General features: G+C 36.0%; 1 protein-coding gene across 3 annotated transcripts in view; it reads right to left on the reverse strand.

Moving 5' to 3' along the window:
- Positions 1-486: 486 nt before the first annotated feature.
- NETO2 (neuropilin and tolloid like 2) overlaps positions 487-22,191 on the reverse strand; it is a 76,222-nt gene continuing 54,517 nt past the window's right edge. The window contains exons 8-9 of one of the 3 annotated variants that reach the window (XM_067018205.1): positions 6,551-6,664; positions 487-5,401 (exon numbers count right to left, since the gene is read on the reverse strand). In XM_067018205.1, coding sequence (XP_066874306.1) covers positions 4,821-5,401; positions 6,551-6,664 — 695 coding nt within the window. In that variant the 3' untranslated portion in view covers positions 487-4,820. The remainder of the gene's footprint in view (positions 5,402-6,550; positions 6,665-22,191) is intronic. The other 2 variants (XM_067018204.1, XM_067018206.1) reach the window with 2 other exon arrangements.

Below are 22,191 nucleotides of genomic sequence, written 5' to 3' on the forward strand. Positions count from 1 at the left end.
TATTCCCAGTTCAAGGGTCAAATTCTTTACTGTGATGTATCAAATCAAATATTAAGCATATGAGAAGTCTTATATGGTCTGGAAGTTCACCTCTAAAAGAAAAATCATTGCTTCAAAAGGATATACTCAAGACAGTACATACTAAACATGCACCCCAGTCATTAGCTTCCTGGGCTTTTGTAGTCATTTTGTAGTCATAGAAATATATGGAAAAGTTGCTTAAAAAAAAGCAAATTCAGAATTATGAGTTTGTTATTAGTAGAGGTATATAAAACATGGACAACTGATTTTTCAGAAAGCTAAAAAAAAGATAACTGAGGTCAACTTGTCATATTATTTAGCTCAGAACTCAAATCATTCTCCAAACTCAAGAGATACAGCACACACAAGTGTTTTAATTTCTACAGTATGTTTTTTTCATTTAGATTTAAAAAAGATCACAAAAGCAAAACACTGAAAGCTCTTTCTGTCCAGTGTCAAGGATATAAATGGTTAACAAACATTGTTTATTAAGAATTCACAGTAACTGTCTTGTAGAATTTGCAGGTGCCAAGAAATCATGGCAACAAAATTGTAGAATAACAAAGTGTTACATAAGGAAAAAAAAAGTAAAATATAATGCTTTGAAAGAAATTGTTATAGAATAAATTACATTTTAAATCAGAGTAATTGACAACTTTACATGAAACATCTGGGCTGCTGTTTAGAGTGGCTTTTAAAACAGAAGCCAGCTAAAGCAGGGAGAGAGCAGAAAGCAAGGAAAGGGCGCTGGACTAGCTCTGAGATGTGGGCACTGCCTTCTCTTCTCTGGGCTTCAGTCTTCTCATTAATAAAGTTGGAGCAGATAATCTTTCTTGGATCTTAAAAAAACCAAAATCTCAAGGTCCCTTCTGATCATGAACAATACAGCAGACACCATTTTGTAAGAGAGCATACTCTTCTCTGATTGAGAATTATTCCTGTAGTCACAGCTAGGCTTTTCCTATCCTGTTCATCAGTTGACACACTCCTGAAACAAGGAAGCATCCTCACCAGACAATAGAACTATAAAAATGTTCAGGCATTTAGGAGGTTCTTTTAATGCCTAATAATCATATGAAAAGTGACAAAGACACTGACACAAGCTGTTAACAAGTCAAAATAAAAGGAGTTTTTGATCTCTTTTGTGATTTGAAATGTGGAAAATCCTTTGCTTTTTGTTAAACCTTTGGGGTGAACATCTCCCCTCACAAAAGGTGCATCATACTTTATTCCTACATACTTCAGATGTTGGGATTAGTAGGTTTCCTGAAATTTGAGGGCACTTGGGGATTGATACCTTGTGTTAAATTTGGGATCAATGGTGTCACAAATGACAGTGCTGTACAAGTGCACCTAATGCTGCTTCTGAATTGAAGATATTCTCTCCTCCAGATTTGCCTTTTTTGTTCTATGTTTAACACTGGGTATTATATTCTCTGTGAAGGGTGTAATAACTTCCACAAGATGGCTAAATTTCTTCTTAAATTACTAAAATTTATGGCTTTCACATTAGTAAACAATTTGCAAAGTTTTCTCATTGACCTCAAAGATGAAAGACTATATATACAGCAATTAACATTATTCTGGTAGTAATGCCTAAAATTTATTAGTTTCATTCTCTTCTCTTCATATCATATACTGCTAAATGTTTGACTAAGAAATAAATGAGATCTAATACCCACCCATAGTTCAATGAATAATAAGCCAGTCTCACAAATGTAGAGAACTAACATATAAACACCAAGGGGGGAAAGTGGCAGGGGTGGTGGTGGTGGTGTGATGAACTGGGAGATTGGGATTTACATGTATACACCAATGTGCATAAAATAGATAAGAATAGATAAGAACCTGCTGTATAAAAAAATAAAATTCAAAATTAAATAAAATTAAATAATAGGCCAGTCTCAGGCTAGCTTAGCTATTGATTGTCTGGTTCTTTAGTTCCTAGACCACACTGAGATGTGCCTTCACTGGGTTAAGATTTACCATTATGGCCTTTCTCTGTATTTTGCATTTTCTTTAAATTATGAGGAAATGTCACTCAATATGAAGACCCTCCTTTCTTTAGTTTAAGAGAAAACTAGCTTCTTGAAGATAAGTTTGTTTCCTACCATGAAAAACAAAGATTTCATTTGTTTTAGCAGCAAGAAAATTTAGAATCAAATTTGTTGTCCAAGCTTTGCTAAGGTAAGTTGCCTGAAATCATGTACTTCTGTGCTTTTTAATGTTAAATGTCTTTAAAGGCTTTGTATTTTGCAGGCCTCTTCATACCCTTTTAAGAGACAGCAAGATACAAATTTCAAATATAAAAATACAGTTACAAGTGACTATTTAAGCATATTGTATTATTTTCTACTATAGATGTTAAAGACGATTTGTTTTTTTAATGATATAATTTTACATTGAAAATATGATAATTTTCCTTTCATTAAGAATGAGATCAGTTATTATTTTATTAAAGATTTACTAAATACTGTCTGGTGTGTTACCTACTAAAATGCCTATTTAGCTACTGAAAGAATTTAGCTACCTAATCTGGCTCTGGTTCATTAGTTCATTGAATACTATATTCGTTAAGTCTTTTTACCTTCCCAAGTTATAGTTTTAAAACAGGAAATTATGCTGACTTAAAAAAAACTTAAATCAAGACAATACTATTTGTAGGCTTTCCTATCTTCTGGATAGTATATACTTTTTAAAAAAACAAAAAATGTGATATAGTAAGCATTTTGAAGGAGTATTATACATGTATCATGTTTAAGGTCACAGTTTTCATTAATCTGAGAAGATATACAGATGTAATATTTTTAAAAATCAATGAAATCCAGTGAAACTTTAATTTCTCATTTCATTGAGAATTTACAAAAAATATCAAAAATGAGAATTTATCTTTTAGTTATAATTCAATAAATGGATTCCTTTCCATATATATCTTAAGATTGAAAATCTCAGTGCCATTAAATAACATGATTGAAGAATCATGTAACAATGTATATTTTAATATCAGATTTGTGTAGTGATTTAGAACAATAAATATCACACAGTGAAAAATTTATAAACTAAATGCAATAACAAGAGGACACAGACGCTTATGTACACATTACCAACGTCTTTACACTAAATTATAGTGTACAGTTCCATCACAGCATATTTGTATACAAAGTCGCTAATGCAAACACTGAAAGAAATCTGTCATATAGCTCTTTAATCTTGATTTAATAAAGTTTGTACAGTATCAAATAATATCAAAAGTCTAAAAAAACACAATGAGTTTTTATATCATGTTTATAAATTATTGTTTACATACCATTAAAAAAAATAAGGTCAAAAGTGCAGTTTAAAAAAAAGTGGAAATTGTTATTCTTGGTAAGAACTAGAAAAACGTATTGTCCCAAGTAAGAAGCAATCTAAAGGCTTATACAGTTTCTTAGGCATTTTCCTTTAACTCTCATACAACCTTGGTTACCATATCCTACAAGATAAACCAATACAAAGGGAGTGAAATAATCTTTTTATAAAAATAATAAAAAACACAGATCTAGTAATGAGAAACACTGGAAATAAATATAATGATAGGCCTCCCCCAAAATGCATTAAATGACTTTTTGCTCACAGGAATGAATGGGCTATTCACTGAATGTGACAAAACTTGGGAAATTTCAAAGCATTTCTAAAAATTTTAATCTTTGTCAAGTTTTTAGGTATAACTGGCAATGGTGCATACATCCCAGGATTATGAAACTTTTTCATATAACTAAGACAAAGTATGACTTAAAGGTGCTAAATCATATCACAGAAAATAAAGACTAAGGATCCAGTAATTAAAAGGCAGCAGTATAGAAACTAGTCAAGAAGGAACAGATGGACAGAACACAACTGTCTTTTTTAAAAAATTTGTTTAAATAAACAAGTTTATTTTCTTTTTTTTTAAAAAAATTATTTATTTATTTTTGGCTGTGTTGGGTCTTCGTTTCTGTGCAAGGGCTTTGTCTAGTTGCAGTGAGTGGGGGCCACTCTTCATCGCGGTACATGGGCCTCTCACTGTCGCAGCCTCTCTTGTTGTGGAGCACAAGCTCCAGACACGCAGGCTCAGCAGTTGTGGCTCACGGACCCATCTGCTCCGCAGCATGTGGGATCTTCCCGGACCAGGGCTCGAACCCGTGTCCCCTGCATTGGCGGGCAGAGTCTCAACCACTGCGCCACCAGGGAAGCCCCACAACTCTCTGTCTTAATTGGCACTTAGACCACAGTAACTCGTTATATTTTGACAAATTCTAGAACAAATGCCTACATTGAAATACGTGTGATACATGAACCATTTATATAAGAAACTGAAAGGGTAAAATTACTGGCTTATAAAACAAATTAAATTTAGAAAAAAGAAAAAAATAAAAGGAATGTGAAGAAAAATCTTACTTTTAAACTTATTGTGGGATCAAAACATTGACAGAGCTGTATCAATCAGAAGCAGTCTTCCTGCTTGCTAAGACCGGCAGGCAGCTGAGCCTGGTGCAACACCACCCCTCATCTCTCCAAATGCTACTATGTAACTGGTGCTTTGTTTGTAGGACACTGAGCGATAGAGGCTTATTTTTTGTTTTTTACTGAATGGAATAAGTTCCCAGGTTGGGTAACGTATATAGACTGCCTGAGATAATAAAAACACCACCATTAGGTTAATGGGAAATGAAGATCTTCCTGGCTCTGACAGGAGAAGAGGGTTGGCTGCTGAACAGTATGGGTGCTCTGTAGGCTACATACATACATACTTAATAATTAATGTCACCTTCAGTAGAAGATTAAAAATCGATGGATATGGATGCTTGTGCAGAATCTTCCCGCCCTCTGACATAAATTTCACAGGGAATCTCTTCCATTACTCTGTCTTCTAGGGCCTGTTCAGGGCACTCATGTGCCTGCTTGAAAGTGTAGCTACTCTTTTTGAAGGTGCTATTAAATGTTTTCATTGGCTGTGGTTGTGCAAAATCATTTCGGAAGGGAAGTTCCATGGAACTGAGGTTGGTCCTGCTTTGTTTGATGCTGGGTGCCTGCGATCCACAGTGATGGTCGTGGATGCACCGGGATGCCGTGGAGGAGCACCGCGCCTTCTGGTAGCTGTCCAGTTCCTCCGACAGGTCAGCCAGGTCCGCAGACATCTCCTTGTCTCTCAGTGAAAACAGTTCATAATGAGGAGGATCAAACACTTCTTGGAATCCAGTTTTATTAAAAGCAGTTTTGCAAGCCATGACCTTTTTTCGAGGCTGTTTCACTTGTACTAAAATAGAAATAATGAGAAGGACCAAGACAATCCCTGACGTAATGCCAATAATTGTTCCGTGAGTTTTAGTGATTTGTTCAAACAGTCCTGCTTTTTTCTTTTCTGCAGAAAAGAGAAAGAAAAACGATGAGGCTTTTAAAATTCGTTCATGAGTCCTGTCACAAATTGGTAAAGTATTAAGTAAAGCAGAACACTTTTGTATTTTTTTTTCAAAAACAATACAACACAGAAAATGCAATTTAAAATTAGGTTTTTAAACAAAATAATCCCATTACGACTTCTGGTTAAACTAACCAATCATAACGCAGCTAGACAAGACTACGAAAAAGGAAAAGGACTTGGTTCTTTACTCAGAAGGTACGTGAATACATAGCTTGCAAATCAAACTAATACATGAATACAGAAAAAGCCCAAACAAAATACCCTTGTTCTATCAAGTTTAGCTTTCTGCTCTATGGTAGGTTTGCGTATACCCATAGTATTTCTACTGATGGCCATAAGCAAGAGAGAACGAAAATGATCTGACTAACCCACTCAGGTATGTTATCGTGGTCTACTGTTTTTGAATGATTACCTGAAAATACTTTCTCTCAAGTACTTAAGATAGCTATATCAGATTACATTAACTTTCCATAGTGAGATATTTATTGAACTCTTGGGAGAATAAAAGGGAGATGAACTTTAGTACTGAAACAGTGATTTGATAACCAGTTTGTAGACATTCAACTAGTATTACCACAAGCCATATTTATCTTCCAGGGAGTATATACTGGAAATACAGCATAGGAAATTCATGGAATAAAAAAGCAGTCCTTATAATGAGTCTGTTTTTACATTGTAAGACTGAATCCATCAGTTAATTTTTATTAAATAGTATTTCCATTTAATTTAAAAAATAAGAATACTCTAGGTTACAATCTAAATTATTATGAGAATAAGGTATCTTTACAATAGAAATGACCAAGAAAATAAGGGCAGGAAATACCATGATTGACTTTTGAAAAACTTTAAGGTAAAAAACATAGTCTATTAAAAAAAAATGCTTTTGTTGAGAATAAATACTTTTCTTCACTTTTACCATATCCCAGAGGTCTATGATCCATTAAGGAGGACATTTATTTTATATGTGTTTATTCCAGCCAAAGCAGTTATGCCAAGCACAGTTGTAGAAAAAGATGTTTTATTTTTTTCTTAATGAAAGGCAATGGACACTCCTCTCTCAAAAAGGCTGGCCTTTGCCAGTAGACTCACCTTTACAATGATTTTCATCCCAAGGATATGCACAGTTTTGAACCCCATTACAGACTAAAGAATTATTGATGCACATGTTGCTATGGCAAAAGAAAGTGCTGCCTGTGCAGGGAGCTGTAGGAAAAAAGGAAACTTTGTTGCTAAGAACTGAAAGCATACAGATTACAACTCATCCTGATTTATTTTACGTTTACTCTTATAAAGTCAATATCTTACCTCAAAGGCTTTTTTGTGAACACACTCTGTATGTACTACACAAACAGTAAGACAAAGGCCAATATTCTCTGTTGCTGACTTATGTAAACTTGTACTTAGTTTGGGCACCAAAAGACTGTTTTTAGTGTAATGACAATATGAATATATGGTCATCCCTTAGTATCTGAGGGGGATTGGTTCCAGGACCCGCTGCAGACACCAAAACTTGCAGATGCTCATGTCCCATAGTAGGCCTCTCCATATCCAGTTCCTCATCTGTGGATTCAACCAACCATGGATCATGTAGTACTATAGTATTTGCTACTGAAAAAAATCCATGTATAAGTGGACCTGCACAGTTCAAACCTCTGTTACTCAGGGGTCAACTGTATTTCCCATGGTTCTTATGAAACTAGTATATAGCCCGATATATATATATAATATATATATTATATATATATATTATATATATATATATATATTTGGCTGCGTTGGGTCTTTGTTGCTGTGCATGGGCTTTCTCTAGTTGCGGCGAGCGGGGGCTACTTTTCTTTGCAGTGTGCGGTCTTCTCATTGTGGTGGCTTCTCTTGTGGAGCATGGGCTCTAGGCGCTCAGGCTTCAGTAGTTGCGGCACGTGGGCTCAGTAGTTGTGGCTTGCAGGCTCTAGAGCACAGGCTCAGTAGTTGTGGCACACGGGCTTAGTTGCTCCATGGCATGTGGGATCTTCCCGGACCAGGGCTCAAACCCGTGTCCCCTGTACTGGCAGGTGGATTCTCAACCACTGCGCCATAGCCTGGTACATTTTTTCAAAATGTTAAAAGAAAATGTTAGCAAAGACGTGGAGACACTGAACCCTTGTGCATGGCTGGTAGAAATGTAAAATGGTGCAGCTGCTGTGGTAAATAGTATGGCAGTTCCTCAAAAATTCATATAGGTTACCATAAGCTCCAGCAATTCTCCTTCTAGGTATATACTCTTAAGAATTGAAGGCACAGACTCAAACAGATACTTGCTGTTCATAGCAGCATTATGCACAAGAGCCAAAAGGTGAAAGCAACCCAAAAGTCTGTTGATGGATGAATGGATTACCACAGACAAAAAGGAAAAAAAGCACTCTTTGGAATTTCAAAAAAAATGTTTTAAACAGTAAAGATATATGGAATATATGCCATTGAATTTCATATTTGATATAATTCTTAAAAAAACCTTAATGGTCTCAAAGCTCATCATAAGGACAATAAGTATTAGTTACATACATAAGCTGTTAGATAAAGGATAGAAAAGCCAATGAAGATGTATGGTGGTATTTTATTCAAGTACAAAATTAGTTAGTATACCCACTTCTGTTGTGTCATATATACCATAAAATCATATTACACAAATGTGTGTACTTTAAAATATAACAAGTGTCCTAGAGAACATATAGCATTTTTGAATTCCTCATTTCTAAAAACTGGAGTTTTCTGTTTTTTGTTTATATATCACACCATAATTGTATTATATACTATATCATATTACATGTTGAATTCTTATTTTACCTATTTTATCCAGTTCACAAATGGGGATACCGGGAAGAGAAGCTATTTTCAAGACAGGGTGAGTGAAGTTATAAACAACACTGTGGTTTCTAGGTATTCTGATTTTCTGAGTGAAACTATCATCAGCTCTTAAAGTTTATCAACGGAACATTATGTGACAGTACTTTGATGTCTCTTCATAGTTCCAAAAGTGGCAAAAAAGACAGGTTTTCTGCAGTGTTTCTTACTGATTGAACAGTGAGTGGAAAATACCCTTAATTTTTTTAATCAGAGTTCTCTATAACTGTTCTCCACATTATTTAAAGCAATTAGAAAGCAGCACTGATATTGTCAGATTTTGTTTTGTAGAAATGTGAAGTATATTTAAAATTACAAATGTATTAAGCTTTATGGATTTTCAAAGGACAAGCATAGCTGTTTATAATGAGAATCAAAGTATCAGTTATTGATATGGGTTGCTAATGACGTTTCAATTCAAAACTATATAAAATGACTGAATTATAAGTCTTTATAAATAAGGGACAAAGATAACAGCAAAAATACCGCTAGTTATGAACTATTCTCTACTAACAGACTGAGGACTTTCTCCTTTCCCCTTTACTCACTATGGGTCATGGTGTGGGAGAGAAGAGGGGGTTACGATTTTAGCTTCCCTCTACTTCTGATGAGATGTGGCAATGATGGTGAAAGATGGCTCTCTCCTTCAATTAGGCCTGCAGGGGACCCATAGGGCAGTATGTCACTGAAAATCCCACTATGGATTTATTCTAACAAAAATATCTTCTGCTGCTTTCACAGTTCTAGTCCTGGAAATTACTTTCCTAAAACCATTCCCTTTCTTAAAGAGTGAGGTATATATTAGTATTCAGTGCTTGGGAAGAAGTCAAACATATCCTGGTTGCTATTCTATATCATTCATTTTAGCCAAGTTATACTATTTTAGTCACATCTGCAATCTACAATGAGTAGAAATGAAGTGAATCTCTCATGCAGAATTAGTCCATTTATATAAACCTCCTCAGAAATATTTTCATGGATGGATTAATAATAATTACAAATCATTAACATCTTAGAGAAGAACAAAAGAGTTTAACAATTTGAATTAATGATAAGCATGTAAAAATGTACTGTTTGGAGCTCTCAAATGTGCTTATCAAATGGACATTCTTAAACAGGGACTTTTGTTTTATAAAAATTCACAAAATCCTTTATTTTGATCACACACTTATTTTGGAGGGGAGGTTTTCTTTTTCTTCTTGGGTAATAAAGCTGCATTTAGGATATGGAGTTAAGTCTACTGCAGCCTTCAATTAGTCTGACCTTTAGTGATTAGTGTAAAGATATCACTTGAAGGAGGCTTGTCACCTGTTTACTTATCAGATTTGTATTAAACAGCTAAAACAGGTTAGAGAAGAATTTTACATGTAAGTTTAGACCATTGCCAAAATAATGTGAGTCAAGAATGTGAACAAGTAGCCATATTTAAAAGTCTTTAAAAATAAACTGGTGGAATTAATTCTACTGATAGTTTATTTAACCTAATATACCTGTGCAAAAAGTTAATGCAGCGGGACCAAGGCTGCTACCTTTAGAAGGGTCTGTGTGCAAGGTTGGTCCTTAGCTGGCATCTGGGAACTTGGCTTTCCTCCATTCCCTGACTGATAAGGTGGTTCACGGTGCCTAGAGTTTGTGTTAACAATGTCATTTATGCCAAATACTTGCTTTCCTTCTGTGAATCTAAAATTTCCGTATACGCAAGGCAGACAGTGCCTATGTGAACAGCCCCCAATATAAAACCTTGGGTGCTGAATCTCTAAATGGGCTTTTCTGGGCAGAAACATTGTACATATTACTGCATTTTCTGGTTGCTGGAGAAATGAACATACTCAGTGTGCCCCACTTGGGAAGGAGAGAGCATAATGAAGCCTGTGAAAGGACTTCTCCAGATTCAGACAATCTTTTTCCCTTACTGATCCTTTCACTGTAATAATCTTAGCTGTTAGGATGAATGTATGTTGGTCCTAGCAAATCACCTATCATGTGGGTGTTGTTGGGGAGCCCTGAAACAATATCCAAAATGTCATCATTTTAACATGTAATCAATATAAAACATTATTAATGAGATATTTTACATTCTTTATTTCATACCAAGTCTTTGAAATCTTGGATCTATTTTTGTAATTATAGCACATTTCAATGTAGACTGGCTGCATTGTAAGTGCTCACCAGCTACATGTGGCTGATGGACCCTGTACTGGACAGCATGGGTACAGATGTTGGGAGTAAATGTACTGAGGAAAAAGTAAGAAGGCTAAAAGTCTTTCTTGCTAACTGCATCTTTGTATCAAGCGCTGATTTTAATTATTTGAAACAGTAAAACAGCCTTTGTAGGGCTGTTTTTTATTTTTCAAGTTTGAAAAGTTTTCAAAATAAAACAATTTTTAGAGACAAACTGAGGTTATATCTATAGATCGATAAAAAGCAACAAACAGCACAGTCTACTTGTGGCAAATACCACTGCTGAACTCTTGACATTTCCCAATGCTTGAGGAATTCACTACACCCAAAATAACTCAACACTTTCTTTTATCCATTCAGTTTTAATTTTCCAAGTCAGTCAGGCCCCAAAAAGTGACTGTCACTTTGCATCCTTGTGGAGTCTGTCTCCACAACTCTTCTTTCTCCTCACTGTCATTTCTTTGGTTCAGACCTTCCAGGTTTCCCACCTCAATCATGGAAGTAACCTCCTAAGTAGCCTCCATGCCCCAATAAAAGTACAGTTCTGATTATATCTTTTGTAGTATAACATGTTTCAAAACTCCCCAATGCCTTTCTAAATAAAGCCTTTAGTTTAAAGGTCTTCAAGTTCTAGCTTTAATCTACCTTTCCTAGTTCATTTCTCTCTGTTCTCCTTTCCACTACTTCTTCTGGGCCAAATTAGCTCTGACTCTATACCTTTTTCATTATAGTACCTCTGTTGGAATAATAACCTCAATTAACATTTCTACCTTCTAAAATCTACCTACCCTCAAGGATAAACCCAAAGGACCTTCCTCAAGGACTACTTGCTTCATAAACAATGCTGCCCACTAGAAGTAACTTTGATATTTAATAAGAAAGCACTTTGTTTTCTGTCTTAAATGGTCTTTGTCATAGTCAATCCTGTATTTACTTCATTTGCATATGTCACCTCACTTAAGTGACTGTATCATCCAATTTTGTATCATCCAATTTTGTATCTTCATAGCAAACACTTCATATTGTAAAAGTTAAATAAATGAATGGAAGGCAGGTAGGAAGACTGGTTGGCTAAAATTAACTTCATAACCCAACTGACCATCTGGCAATTCAAAAAGATCTTTAAAATTAAAAATGGAAGAGTTCAGCTACAATAAAGACTGTATATGGTCACATACAACCATGATTTTAATATAGAATCCAAGGAATAATAATATAATACTTTGAAATTATAAGTAAAGGGTAAAATTAGTAATTCCCAAATTTCTCAAGAAAAATATCTGATAATATCTTACTGTTATACTGAAATAGTTACTAACTTTGGATTTGCAAAAATGATATAGCTTATCATTATACCATACTCATCAGTCAGGATATAAAAGATAAAACATTTGTCTCATGCAGACAATAGATAATATATACCACTTATTTTTAAAAATATATGTGATGGGAACATACACATGCAAGTGTATCCAGGAAGTCTGGGTGAGTCTTTAAATGGTAGTTTTCTTCATATAGGAGATAACTCTGAGGAAAGGAACCCATTAAACAGGCTAATCAGCCCTACCCAAGTGTCGATTAACGTTAAGGGCCATTCAAAACCAAGTCAAAAACATGATGGTGTAAAAGCAGTTTTTTGTCAAGCTAATGCAATATGATCTGTACTTACAATAAGCAAAATCAACAGAATAATTATGAGGAAATACTGACAAGTCACTTGTACTTTTATAGGACATACAAAAGCAGCAAACCATTTTGCCTTGTGAGGATTTGTTCACTTGAATTACCAAGAGTTTAAGGGAAGAATTCTAAAATCTGTTCTCAAAGTTTCTCCACTTATAAGCTGGGTCAGTGTGTCTACACATGAGCTACAACATCCTTTAATATGAAAAAGTTCCCACATGCTCATAAAACAGTAAAGATACCTTTAAAGACTTAGGCAATCAGAAAAAGACAAAATCCCCATTGTAACCACAAGGAAGATATCTAAAGGATATGCATAGAAGGAAATCTAAATGTGTCACTACAAAAATCAACCAAGCACAAAAGAAGGCTGTGATGAAGGAAATAACGGATAACAAAGCTGTTAAGACATATAGAAATCAAACAGCAAAATCGCAGAAGTCCTTCCTTATTAGTAATTACTTTAAATGTAAATGGATTAAACTCTCCATTCAAAAGGCAGAGATTAGCAGAAAAGATTAAAAAAACCAAGATCCAACTATATGATATTCTATAAGAGATTCACTTTAGATCCAGAGACATAATTAAGTTGAAAGTAAAAAGATGGAGAAAGATATTCCATACATATAGTTACCAAAAGAGAGCTGGACTGGTGATACAAATACAGGCGCATGTTGGAGATATTGCTGGTTTGGCTACAGGCTACTACAGTGAAGCGGGTATTCAAGTACTCACATGAATTTTTTGGTTTCCCAGTGCATATAAAAGTTACATTTACATTTTACTGTAGTCTGTTAAGTGCGCAAGTAGCATTATATCTAAAAAATACAATGTACATACCTTAATTAAAAAACACTTTATTGCTAAAAAATGCTAACCACCATCTGAGCAAGTCTTTTTGCAATAGTAACATCAAAGATCACTGATGACCACAACAAATGTAATAATAATGAAAATGTTTGAAATATTGTGAGAATTATCAAAACATGACAGAGAGAAACAAAGTGAGTAAATGTTAGAAAAATGGTGCCAATAGACTTGTTCAACCCAGGGTTGCCACAAACCTTCGATTTGTGAAAAATGCAGTACCTATAAAGCGCAATAAAGTGCAGCGCAATAAAATAAGGTATGCCTATATCAGACAAAAACAGACTTTAAGTCAAAACTGTTACAAGTGACAAAGGACACTGTACATTGATAAAAGGGTCAATTCACCTAGAAGATATAATAATTATAAATGTACATGGACCAAAAATCAGAGTCCCAAAATATAAGAAGCAAACATTGTTAGAATTTAAGGGAAAATTAGACAGTTCTATGATAACAGTTGGAGACATCAATACTCCACTTTCAATAATGAATAAAACCACATAGAAGATCAATAAGGAGGGAATTCCCTGGCGGTCCAGTGGTTAGGACTCCGCACTCTCACTGCCAAGGGCCTGGGTTCAGTTCAACCCCTGGTGGGGGAACTAAGATCCCACAAGTTGAGCAGGATGGCAAAAAAAAAAAAAAGACCAGTAAGGAAATAAAGGACTTGAACAATACTATAAACCAATTGGACCTAACAGACATGTATAGAAAACCCCACCCAATAAGAACAGAATATATTTTTCTCAAGTGCGCATTGAACATTCTCCAAGACAGACCATATGTTAGGCAAAAAAAAAAAATCTTAATTGTAAAAGATGGACATAATACAAAATGTCTTTTCCAATCACAATGAAATGAAACTGGAAATCAATAACAGAAGGAAAACTGGAAAATTCACAAATATGTGGAAAATAAACTACACATTCTTAACCAACCAATAGGTCAAAGAATATTTCACAAGGGAAATTAGAAAACACCTTGAGACAAATGAAAATGAAAACACAACATACCAAATTTTACAGGAAGCAGTGAAAGCAGTGCTAAGAAGGAAATTTATAGCTATAAATGCCTACATTAAAAAAAGGAGGGGCTTCCCTGGTGGTGCAGTGGTTGAGAGTCCGCCTGCCGATGCAGGGAACACGGGTTTGTGCCCCGGTCCGGGAAGATCCCATGTGCTGCAGAGCAGCTGGACCTGTGAGCCATGGCTGCTGAGCCTGCGCTCCGCAACAGGAGAGACCACAGCAGTGAGAGGCCCGTGTACCGCAAAAAAAAAAAAAAAAAAAAAAAAAAAAGAGACAAAAAAGGGAGAAAGACCTCAAATCAATAACTTAAAGAACTAGAAAAAGAAAAGCAAACTAAACTAAAAGTTCCATTCCTTTGTCAGAAGCATTAAAATAATAAAGATTAGAGCAGAGATAAATAAAACAAAGGAAAAAAGACACTAGAGAAAATAAAAACCACCAAAGTTGGTTCTTTGAAAAGATCAACAAAGTAGGCAGACTTTTAGATACAATGACTACAAAAAAGAGAAAAAGAGATTAAAAAGACTCAAATTATTAATATCAGAAATGTAAGTTGGGACATCAGTGTACATTTTACACATATACAAAGGATTAGAAAAGAATACTAAGAACTATTTGTATACCAAAAAAAGGGCTAATCTAGATGAAACAGACAAATTCCTAGAAACACACAAACTACCGAAACTGAACAAAAAGAAAAAAATCTCAATAGATCTCTAACTAGCAAGGAGACTGAATCAGTAATCAAAAACCTTTCAACAAAGAAAAGCCCTGTACCAGATGGCTTCTCTGGTGAATTCTACCAAACACATAAGAAAAATTAACACCAATCCTCAAACTCTTCCAAAAAGTTGAAGAGGAGAGATCACTTCTTACTCATTTATTGGCCAGCATTACTCTGATATCAAAGCCAAACAAAGATACTAGAAGAAAATAAAACTATAGACCAATATCCCTTATGAATATCAATGCAAAAATACTCAACAAAATACTGGCACTGAATTCAGCAACATTTTAATATGATAACCAAGTGGGACATAAGGATGGTTCAACATACAAAAATCAATCAATGTAATACACCGCAATAACAGAATGAAGGGGAAAAATCCACATGATCATCTCAAGTGAATCAGAAAATGCATTTGACAAAACTGAACACCATTTCATGATAAAAACACTCAATAAAGTAGGAATAGAAAAACACTTCTTCAACATGATAAAGGCTATATATGAAAACCCCACAGCTAGTATCATACTCAATGGTGAAAGGTTGAAAGCTTTCTCCCTAAGATTAGGTACAAGACAAAAATGTCCACTTTCCCTTCCATTCAATATAGTGTACTAGAAGTGCTAGCCAGAACAATTAGGCAAGAAAAGGAAATAAAAAGCATCCAAATTGGAAGGGAAATGATAAAGTTACCTCCATTTGCAGATGATATGATCTTACAAGTAGAAAACCCAAAAAGACCCCCCCACACACACACACAGAGATTCAGAGCACAAAAACTAACTTAGCAAAGTTTTAGGATACAAAATCAACAAAAATTAGTTACATCTCTACACACTAACAAGGAACAAATGGAACATTTACAACACATTGAAAAGAAGAAAGTTCTCAGGAATAAATTTAACCAGGGAGATATAAGATGTACAATGAAAAGTAAAAATGTTGCTAAAAGAAATTGAAGAAGACAAATAAATGGGAAGACATCCTGGGTTCATGGATTGAAGACTTAATATTGTTAAGATGACAGTACTACTCAAAGCAATCCACAGATTCATTGTGATTCCCATCAAAATTCCAAAAGTATTTTTTGCAGAATAGAAAAACTTATTCTAAGATTCATGGAATCTCAAGGGACCCTGAATAGTCAAAACAATCTTGAAAAAGAAGAACAAATTTGGAAGACTCTTCCTAATTTCAAAACTTACTACAAAGCTACAGTAATCAAAACATGTGGTATTGGCATTAGAATAGACAAATAGACCAATGGAATAGAGTAAAGAGACCCTCAAATAAACCCTCACATATATACGGTCAATTGATTTTTGACAAGGATAACAAGACTATTAAAAGGGGAAAGAACAGTCTTCAAGAAATGGTCCTGGGGGCTTCCCTGGTGGCGCAGTGGTTGAGAATCTGCCTGCCGATGCAGGGGACGCGGGTTTGTGCCCCGGTCTGGGAAGATCCCACGTGCCGCCGAGCGGCTGGGTCCGTGAGCCATGGCTGCTGAGCCTGCGCGTCCGGAGCCTGTGCTCCGCAACGGGAGAGGCCACAACAGTGAGAGGCCCGCGTATCACATAAAAAAAAAAAAAAAAGAAATGGTCCTGGGAAAACTGTATATTCACATGCAAAAGAATGAAGCTGGGCCCTTATCTTATACCATATTAAAAAATTAACATGAAATGGATCAAAATCCTAAATGTAAGAGTGAAAACTATAAAGCTTTTAAAAGAAAACATAGAGAAAAGGAGTGATGTCAGCAAGATGATGGTGCAAGTGCTCCCTTTGTCTCTCCCCTTCAGTCTACAACCAGTAAAACATCCATAACTCAACTCTGCCCAACAGACCAGGATGTTGGAGAACTGCAGACATCTGTACATGTAAAGGTGGGTGGACTGGAACACAAATAGGAGGCAGCACTCAGGGAACAGCAGAGTTACTGCCTGTGATCTCTGCCACTTTGCTTCTATGGCTGAGCCTGCAACCCCAGAGAACCTGGTAGCGGCAGGGGAGGCGGCCATACAACACCGGCCTCCTGTCTGCAGTGGCACCTGCAGCCACAGGGAACCAACGTTACTGGGACCTGCAACCCCAGCTCCCCTCTTCCCCTCCCCCTATTCCCATGGTAGCAGAGCCTGCAACTCAGTAGACCCTGGACATGGTGGAGGTGCCCGCAATCCCAGTGCCCCAGGTGGTGATGCCAACAGCAGCAAGGCACCAACAACCCTGGAGGCACAAGTGATGACAATAAAGAAGATGACAACGAACAAAGTGCCGATCCTCAAATGTTGTATAACTAGAGGCAACTCCAGTAAGAGAAACCAAAATCTTGTGCTATAGTGCCACCTACTGGAAAACTAAAGAAAGGCCTCAAATTACTAACTTGTTGAATCCTTACAATCAAGTGGTAGTGGTGGTGGTGGTGGGGGGTGTGGGGGTGTGGGGGTGTGGGTGGGCGGGGTCCAGTGGGTAAAGGCTTCACGCTCCCAGTGCAGGAGGCCCGGGGTTTGATCCCTGGTCAGGGAGCTGGATCCTGCATGCACGCTGCACCTCGGAGTCCATATGCCTCAACTAAGAAGCCTGCAAAAAAGCCTGCATGCCGCAACTAAAAGATCCCGCATGCAGCAACGAGACCCGGTGTAGCCTAAATAAATAAATATTAAAAAAAAAAAAAAAAAAAAGAATCAAGTGGGGGGGGGGAAAGCTTTGCTACTTCAAATGTGCGATCAGAGGAACAACTCATCAAGCACAATGAGGAATAAAGGTAACACCGTATCACAAAACGAAAATGAAAGTCCTCCAGAAACCAAACTTAAAGTATCAAAATAGTGTGATGTAACAGAGGATCCAAATTAGCCGTCCCAAAGAAACTCAACCAGCTACAAGAAAACTCAGAAAGGCAGCTCAATGTACTCAGGAATAAACTTAATGAACAGAGGTAATACTGTATCAAAGTGACTGAAACTCTAAAAAAAAAAACCAAACAGAAATTCTGGAGCTGAAGAACTTAATAAATCAGATGAAGAAAGCACTGGAAAGAGAACAGACCATATGGAAGCTCGAAGATAGAAATCTAGAAATGAAACAGGTAGAAAAGGAGAGAATTAAGACCAAAAAATGAGGAAATTCTATGAGAACTACCTAACTCTATTAGGAAGGGCAACGTTAAGATAATGGGTATCCCAGAAGGAGAAGAGAGGGAGAAGGAGTCAGAGAGTTTATTTAAATAATAGCTGAGAACTTCCCAAACCTAGGGAAGGAACTGTACATACAAGTCCATGAAGCTAAGAGAACATCTAATTACCTCAATACAGAAATATCTTCTCCAAGACACATTATATTACAACTGTTGAAACTCAATGACAAAGAAAGAATTTTAAAGGCAGCCAAGGGGAAAAAATGATGGTAACCTACAAAGGAACCCCCATTAAGCAAGCTATCAGCAGATTTCTCAGTAGAAACTCAACAGGCCAGGAGGGTGTTATGACCCACTCAAAATATTGAAAGACAAAAACTGTCAGTCAAGAATACTCTTTCCAGCAAAATTATCATTCAGATATGAAGAAATATAGGCTTTTCTCCAGACAAACAAAACCTAAAGGAGTTGATCAACACTAGACCGGCTTTACAAAAATGTTGAAAGGAGCTCTTCTACCTGAAATGAAAAGGCAAAAGTATACAAAACTTTGAGTAAGGTGATAGACAGAATCAGAAAATTGCAACTCTATATCAGAATAGGTTGTTAAACACTTGATCATACCATCAGGCTTAAAGGAAAAAAATTGTAAAAATAACTATAGCTACTTCAATTTGGTAACAAACTCACAACATAAAAAGAAATAATTGAATAACTGGGACACCTAAAACACAAGAGGGAAGAAGGAAAAGGTCAGGACTCATATAGGCAAATGAAAACTAGATGTTATCAACAGAAAAAAAGTATTTTAGCTATGAGATATTTTATACAAACCTTATGGGAACAACAAAACATAAAAACAGAGGAAACTGAGAAAACATATGAGAAAATCACCAAACTAATATGGCAGACAGAAACACAAGGAAAAAAACCACAATGGAGATATAGACCAACCAGAAAACAAAAAATAAAATGACAGTACTATGTCCTCATTTATCAATAATCACCCTAAATGTAAATGGACCGAATTCACCAATCAAAAGGCACAGAGTGGCCGGACGAATTAAAAAGCAAGACCCAACTATATGCTGCCTCCAGGAGACTCACTCAGCTTTAAAGACAAACATAGGTTCAAAGTGAAGGGATAGAAGATGATACTCCAAGCAAATGACAGCCATGGAAATCAGATGTAGCCATACTCATATCAGATAAAACAGACTTCAAGCCAAAAAAGGTAACAAGAGACAAAGATGGATATTATATAATGATAAAGGGGACAATTCATCAAGAAGATGTAAGTTATTCATATATATGCTAACATAGGAGCACAAAATTATATAAAGCAATTATTAACAGACCTAAAGGGAGAAATTGACAGCAACACCATAATAGGGGATTTTAACACCCCACATACATCAAAGGATAGGTCATCCAGACAAAAAGTCAACAAGGAAAAGTACACTTAAATAAAAAGTTAGACCAGAAGGACTTGATAGATTTGTACAAAACGTTCTATCCAAATGCATTCTTCTCAAGTGCACATGAAATATTCTCAAGGATAGACCATATGTTGGGACACAAACAAATCTCAGCAAATTTAAGAATGAAATCATATCAAGTATCTTTTCTGAGCACAATACTATGAAATTACATATCAACTACAAGAAGAAAGCTGGAAAAATCACAAATTTGTGAAGACTAAACAAATGCTACTGAACAAGAATTAGATCAGCAAAAAAATCAAAGGAAAAATTTAAAAATACCTGAAAATAAATGAAAATGAAAATATGACATACCAAATCTATAGGGATGCAACAAAAGCAATACTAAGAGGGAAGGTTATAGTGATACAGGCCTACCCTGAGAAACATGAAAAATCTCAAATAAATCTAAACTTATATCTAAAGGAACTAGAAAAAGAAGAATGATCAAAGCCCAAAGTCAGTAGAAGGAAAGAACTAATGAAGATCAAAGCAGAAATAAGTGAAACAGAGACCAAAAAGACAATAGAAAAGATCAATGAAACAGCTTGCCCTTTGAAAAGATAAAATTGACAAACTGTTTGCTAGACTATGAAAAAAAGAGACAAGGCTCTGATAAAAGGAGAAATAACAAGGATACCACAGAAATATAAAGGATTATAAGAGAAGATAGCTGTATGACAGCTAGAAGAGGGAATACTTCCTACTCATTCTACTAGGTCAGCATTACCCTGATATCAAAACCAGGCAAGGACACCACAAAAAAATTATAGGTTTATCTCTGATGAACACAGATGCAAAAATACTCAGTAAAATATTAGCAAACCATACATTAAAAGGATCATATACCATGATCAAGTAGGATTTACCCTAGGGATGCAAGGGTGGTTCAACATCCATTAATTAATCAATGTTATACACCTCATGAACAAAATGAAGGATGAAAACCATATGATTATCTCAATAGATGAAGAACCATCTGACAAGATTTAATACACATTTATGACAAAAAACTCTCAATAAAACACGTATAGAAGGCATGTACTGAAAACATAATAAAGGCCATATATGACAAATACACATCTAACATCATACTCAACGATGAAAACTTAAAGCTATTCCTCTAATATCAGGAACAAGGCAAGGATGCCCAATCTCGCTACTCTTATTCAACATAGTATTGGAAGTCCTAGCCAGAGCAATTAGTCAAGAAAAAGAAATAAAAGGTATCCATATTGGAAAAGAAGAGGTAAAACTGTAACTATATTTGTGGATGACATTATTTTTTATAAAGAATACTCTAAAAAATTCACCAGGGACTTCCCTGGTGGCACAGTGGTTAAGAATCCACCTGCCAGTGCAGGGGACGTGGGTTCGAGCCTGGTCTGGGAAGATCCCACATGCTGTAGAGCAACTAAGCCCACAAACCACAACTACTGAGACTCGCATGCTCTAGAGCCCACGTACTGCAACTACTGAGGCCTGTGCGCTCTAGAGCCCATAAGTTACAACCTCTGAGCCCGTATGCCACAACTACCAAAGCCCACATGCCCTAGAGCCCACACGCCACAACTACTGAAGCTCGCATGCTCTAGGGCCCATGTGCCACAACTACTGAGCCCGCATGCTGCAACTACTGAAGCCTGCGTGCCTAGAGTCCATGCTCTGCAACAAGGGAAGCCACCGCAATAAGTCCACGCACCTCAACGAAGAGTAGCCCCTGCTCGCCACAACTAGAGAAAGCCTGCATACAGCAACAAAAACCCAATGCAGCCAAGTAAATAAATAAATAAAGATAAATAAATAAAATTCAGGGACTTCCCTGGTGGCACATGGGTTAAGACTCCGTGCTCCCAAGCATGGGGCCTGGGTTCAATCCCTGGTCAGGGAACTACATCCCACATGCATGCTGCAACTAAGGAGCTGGCAAGCCACAACTAAGACCCAGTGCAACAAAATATAAAATATTAAAAAAAATTCACCTAAAAACTTTTGGAAACAATAAATGAATATAGTAAAGTTGCAGGGTATAAAATTTATATTCAATCATCTGGTGCATTTCTATACACTAATAACAAACTAACAGAAAGAGCAGTTAAGAAAACAATCCCATTTACAATCACAACAAAAAGAATATAATACTTAAGTGTAAACTTAACTAAGAAGGTGTAAGACCTCTATACTGAAAACCGTAAGACCTGTTGAAAGAAACTGAAGACACAAATTAATGGAAACATATTCTGTGCTCACGGACTGAAAGAATTAATATTGTTAACATGTCCATATTACATAAAGCAAACTACAGATTCAATGCAATCCCTATCAAATGTCCCAAGGACATTTTCACAGAAACAGAACAAAAAATTCTAAAATTTATATGGAAACATGGAAGACCCCGAATAGTCAAAGCTATGCTGAGAAAAAAGAACAAAACTGGAGGTATCTCACCCCCTGATTTCAAATTATATTACAAAGCTATAGTATTCAAAATAGCGTGTTATTTGTAGAGAACAGACACAGAGATTAATGGAACAGAACTGAGAGCCCAGAAGTAAACCCACACATATATGAACAAGTAATTTACAACAAAGAAGCAAAAAATACACAATGGAGAAAGAATAGTCTCTTCAATAAATGGCACCGGGAAAACTGGACAGCCACATGCAAAAGAATGAAACTAGACCACTACCTCACACCACACACACAAATCAACTCCAAATGGATTAAATACTTGAATGTAAGACCTGAAA

Source organism: Kogia breviceps, chromosome 18, assembly GCF_026419965.1.
Source record: "Kogia breviceps isolate mKogBre1 chromosome 18, mKogBre1 haplotype 1, whole genome shotgun sequence".
NCBI classification, from domain to species: domain Eukaryota; kingdom Metazoa; phylum Chordata; class Mammalia; order Artiodactyla; family Physeteridae; genus Kogia; species Kogia breviceps.